General features: G+C 55.0%; 1 protein-coding gene across 11 annotated transcripts in view; it reads right to left on the bottom strand.

Annotated features, from left to right (window-relative positions):
* Positions 1 to 820: 820 nt before the first annotated feature.
* Positions 821 to 5,234, bottom strand: part of Wdr20 (WD repeat domain 20) — a 55,046-nt gene continuing 50,632 nt past the window's right edge. For 5 of the 11 annotated variants that reach the window (XM_010607223.2, XM_010607226.2, XM_033766813.1 and 2 more), the window contains one exon: positions 822 to 2,688. In XM_010607223.2, the coding sequence (XP_010605525.1) occupies positions 1,411 to 2,688 (1,278 nt within the window). In that variant the 3' untranslated portion in view covers positions 822 to 1,410. Of the gene's footprint in view, positions 2,689 to 5,234 lie in introns of all 11 variants that reach the window. The other 6 variants (XM_010607230.2, XM_010607232.2, XM_010607227.2 and 3 more) reach the window with 4 other exon arrangements.

Below are 5,234 nucleotides of genomic sequence, written 5' to 3'. Positions count from 1 at the left end.
GCTGTCTGCTGCATAAATGTGAACACGGCCCTGAATTTCAGAGCGCCGCAGAGCTTTTCTGTCCCCATTCACTGAGAATACCTAGTTTCCAAAGCATTCACACAGGTTTAATGGCAATAACAGGACACCCAGGGCCTCCAGGGTGCCAAGGGCTGGTGAGAATCTGGCTGTGACAGTGACAAGGGACAGCTAAAGACAGCAGGGAGACTAAAAGATTAAGTATCAGTGCTGATACCCAAGCTCCGCTCATTACCGCAACTGTCACAACTGAGTGTGCCATTATGTATGTTAGGAAGGCTCTTTATGAAATTTGAGTTTGTTGGTAACTAGGTGAAAACAAATATTACACCAACTTTTCTTTCGTGGAAGGAAATCCCGCGGATAGTTTTGCACAGTGTTGCCTAATAACAATGGCGACAAGCTCAGGCGTGCAGAGGTGAGCAACACTGGAAGCTGCCTTTCACACTGGTAACTCGTGAGACGACGGTTCCCACACGACACAAGTTGTGTAAGGTGCAGGAGGCCAGGTCAAAGCGCCCCTCGGTGTTGAGTGAGTTAGCAAACTGAACAGGTCTCTGCACAGAGCTCCAAAAGTAATCTGGTCTGCTGAGAGGGCCAGGAGGGCTAGGAGCAGGGAGCAGACAAACGCACACAAAACGAAACCAAAGAAGCCTCGCTCCCTTGTGGGGAAGGAAACGGGGCTCAGTACAGTGAGGCACCCGCGACACCTCCGCCGGCTCACAGGGGCTCGGTGCAGTCTCAATCAAACTTCTACAAACTGCTTCTTTGGAAAAAGATGTTTATTAAACAATTTTAATTGTCATAAAATGACTAAAATGGGTTTTAAAAATTAAGGCTCTTCTCTTTCTGTGGATTGCCAGAACAATGTAAAAATAATATCAACCCTGCTCAACGCTTTGTTCCTAAAGTTAAATTTCATAGATTCCTAGACAGTTTATGATTAAGATAAAAAATTGGACTATAAATGACAATTAATGGCCATCTGTACTGAACAAACACTCTGATCAGGTGTACAATATTCTAGGTGAGTGGTTAAGAAAATATTCCAGTTAAAGCATGGATTTTAAGTTCAGCATTTTAAGCCGTCGTTCCCCACGTCATGATTCCCTAAACTGCAGGATCGGATACAGGACGCTACCTTGGGCTCTACAGGCTCCCTGCAGGGTGCCGGGCTCGGCTGGCAATTAGTTTGATTATATAGTTTCAAATGCTCTAAGGTGAATTATCAAATGACTTGGAATTACATGGCATGCAGTATCCAAAATTATGGCTCTGATGCATTTAGATTTACATTAAGAATAAGAAGTGTCATTCACATTCATTGTACACCCCGCCCCTCCCGTGAGAGAAGAAATCACTACCTATTCAAGTTCTAGATCTGGTGCAGCATTAAGGGTTAAAACTTACCACTTTACCAGGCCTTCCCCATGTGCAAATAAATCCCTCCTGACAAGCAGTGACTATACAGTCTTCGAGAAAAATTAATACGGTCAGTCTTTCGTGTGCTATCTTTTTACAGATCAGCGGCTCTAACAAGGGAACGTCTTCCATCCGGGGACACAAGGGCGTCCCCAGCGTTTTGGCCGAGTCTGTTTTGGTTTTCGTAACGAGGTTCAGTTTGTCACTGCTCTTGCTGGAAATGTGCCCCATGCTGTGGTTCCGCTTGTGGTCTTTCTCGTGGTGCCTGTCCTTCCTGTCGTGCAGCGAGAGGGTTGCGAACTTGCTGACCCCGGACGCGATGGCCCCGTCCGTGACACTGCTCTTGCTGCCTGCGTTCGAGACAGCCGAGTGGGGGAGGCTGTTGGACCGCGGCAGCGGCGGGGGTGCCGAGTTCCCAGGCATCGTGACGCTGTTCCCGTTGCTCCCGGCTGGGGGACTTGTGGCATTCATGACATTGGTGTGTGTCCTTGCTCTGGAGAGCGGCTGGTGGGGGAAGAGGATGTCCTCCGTGAGGTCCCACAAGCACAGCTGCGTGTCCTGGCCCACCGAGCCAAACCGGTAGGTAACACTGACGGGGCGGCTGTCGGTAGAGTTCCTCTTGGACAGCCGTGACTGTGTGCTGTTGGCGCGATCCCGGCCAAAATGCAGGAGGTCCTGGAAGTCCTCATCACTGCCGCTGAACTCCATAGGGTCGCTCTCTTCTATGCTAGTGGTGTAGGGATCGAACGCCACCACGCTGACCCAGGATTTGTGCCCATGGCCTCGCGCTATCACTCGGCAGTCTACAAAGGACCAGACTGTCACCAAATCGTCCTCCCCGCCCGTCACAATGTACTTGCCGTCCGGGCTCCAGCACACACACAGCAAGCCCCCAAAGTAGCTTTTCATCGTACCATGCAGCTCCACGGAGTCGAAGTTGAACACCCGCAGAAACCCGTCCTGGCTCACGCACGCCAAGAACTTGCCATCTGGGGAGAAAGCAAACTCGTTGAGGGCCCCCTCGCCCACCGTCCACTTAAGGAGAGGGTTCCTCGTGGATTTGCTCTTGCAAGTGTGCACGGCAAAGCTCTCTCCCTGCTTCAGGAGCTGGTAGTGGGGGGCTGTGGCGCCACAAGTGTGCTCCACATTGTACAAGTACATGCTCCCACTCGAGTGGGCTACTAGGAAAAGGCTTTCCGAGCCGGGCACCCATTTGACACAGGTTACGCGTGCCTTGTCTATTAGTCTCTGTGAAGACAAAGGAGAAGAGGTTATCACCAGGGGGCAGTGAAGGCTCCACTCCTCCTCCAGCAAGCACCCTGTCTGCTCGGGGGCATCCGTCAGGCGTCCACCTCTGTCCTGTGTGGCCAGGCAGTCTGTGAGGAGCACTCACCCATGAGCGCTGCGGCCCCACTGGCTTCCTCTGTGCTGGCACTGTGGGGCCCGCACCCTGGCTGCTCCGGGGAGGAAGGCGACTGTGGCCTCTCTGCCTGCCGTACACAGGGCCAGGGCAGAAAGGGAGCAGTACCCCGGCACAGTGGCCCCCACCAAACTGACCCCTCTCTTGCTGCCTGCTCTCAGAAGCCCCTACCAGGCCTCACAGCCCCCAGGACACTGAAAGGGACGCTGCCAAGGGCACGCAGCCTGCTTCGTGTTGACCCCCCACAGCGGGAGGAGAAACTGAGGAGCGGCCTAGCGCCCAGCTCGGGTGGAAGGCAGTGTGGCTAATAGCGCCCCACAGGAAGATGCACCCCGGCCTCGGGCTCCATGGTCAGTCCAAGGGCACTGCGGCAGGAGCCACCACTCACTGGCATGGTGGGGGAGGCAGGTCTGGGCGCTCTTACATCCCAGGCACCGCCCTTGGGGACACTGCCAACACTGCCACCTGCTGCTTCCTCCTCTGCTCCCACTGACTACCCACGAGGGGAGGGGTCGAATGTCCAGAAAAGCAGCAGGTTCCAGGGGGCCAGACAAGGGCTGCAGGGCGGGGCGGGCTCTGCGGAGGGGGAAGCCCTGTCCCCGTGAGGCACCTGTGCCAGGTGCCACATGGCACGGTGTCCCCCGCCCTGGTACCCCACTCTCAGTTTCTGCCGTTTACCTCCACCAGAATCCAATCAAGACCCAAGTTTCCCAAGATCACCTCCCTGTTACTCTACCGTGTGTGGAAAATTTAAGGATATAAAAACTCCCAGCAGTATGGCTAAGAGTAAATTTTATTTTGGTCCTTTAAAAAAAAAGCACAAAACAATAAATTCCATTCAAACTCAAAAACCCTGTCAAGTAAAAACCATGTTCCTCTGTCATGGTGAGGTGTGAAGAGTGTCACGGGAAGTAGCTGTCACTGTGACACCACTGCTACACTTTAACCCAAGGAGAACCAGGCAGAGCCCAGGTCGGCGACCTCCTGCCTGCTGCCCTGGGACCAAAGCTCTCCAGCCCGCCTGCCCAGGGGGACAAATGGATCTGGGGTCCCAGAGCCTCACGCAGGAGGCCAAGGCACCGGCCCAGTGGGTGGGGCGGAACCAAGCCGTGCTCTGCGCTCAGTTCACAGCCGCCCCAGGGCACAGCCCGCCCCTCCGCACCCTCCGTTCCTATCACCCACGCACTCATGTAGCAGCCAGTAACCTCGGCCTGGCAGGGCTCAGGTCTGGGGAGCACACCTGCAGGCTAATGTCCTGGGGCAGTCGGGTCACTTCTTAAAGACAGTGGCAGCAGCTTCCCAGCAGGACATAACCACTTCTGCTCCCACTGGCAAGATGGCAGCCTGTTTCACTATGGGAAGTGCTGTCATGGCACTGTGACTCATGAGGAAAGCAGAAGGTCAAGGCCGCGGAGGCCTGTCGCCGTGGCTCTCGGTGGGTGTGGGGAGAGAGGACTTGGGGTCGGTACCTGACGCAGGGGCCTGAAGGCCTGCACACCCAAGATGCACTGTGTGAAATGCAGACCTGTGCATGGACAGAGGGCTGCTGCTCTTCACGGCCTGCACACGGCTGCATGCAGAGGCGGGAGGGACATGGGCACCCAGGATAAAATCAGATGGGCTCCTGGAGTGCATTTGTGGCTCACTCACTCTGTCTACTGGTTGTGCTGTAGACAGCAATGCACAGAGGCCTCTCTCTGTTTTGTTTTCTGTTTTGCAAAGTAGTGGGGTCAAACCTTGCACTGAGCTGAATTCCTAGCCCTTAATTTTTAAAATTTTGAGTCTTGCTAAGTTGCCAGTCTGGGCTCAAACTTGCAATCCTTGTGCCTCAGCCTGGAAGAGTTCTGGGGGCGCAGGCCTGTGTCACCACACGCCCGAGTGGCACCAAAGGTTTCTGACTAGAGAAGCAGCAGGAGAAATCCCCTAGCAGTAGGGACAGAAGGGAGAGGGACTGGTCAGGTGGCTATGACAACATTCTGGGCCACAGACGAAGTTCTTCCTTCCACTGTATGGCTGTGTGGTGGGAGGGTGGCAGCAAAGGGAGGCGCAGCTGTGCATAAACCCCAGGTTCTGCCCCGGAGGCAGCCAGGAAGGCCGGTCTGCAGCCAGGGAAGACAACCAGGAAAGCAAGTGAGCCCCCCGCCATAGCAAGACCCAAGTCTGGGGCCCCTGAGCTCTCCACAGAAGGCGACGCAGGGAGGAGGCAGCAGTGCGGGTGAGTGTCCACTCCAGCCGGCAGAGGGTATCGGAGCAGTTTCGTGGGCAGCTTAGGGAAGGGGAAGGGGAACAGAGCTTCCTCAGGAGGGCACGGCAGCGGGTCAGGCGCCGAACACACAGGGTTGTGAGACGGAAAGGAGGGGCTCGAGAAGAGAAA

This window comes from Fukomys damarensis, unplaced genomic scaffold, assembly GCF_012274545.1.
Source record: "Fukomys damarensis isolate Sample0158 unplaced genomic scaffold, DMR_v1.0_HiC HiC_scaffold_21, whole genome shotgun sequence".
Lineage (NCBI taxonomy): Eukaryota > Metazoa > Chordata > Mammalia > Rodentia > Bathyergidae > Fukomys > Fukomys damarensis.
The sequence above is the reverse complement of the archived record's forward strand: the minus strand, read 5'-3'. Positions and strand labels throughout refer to the sequence as shown.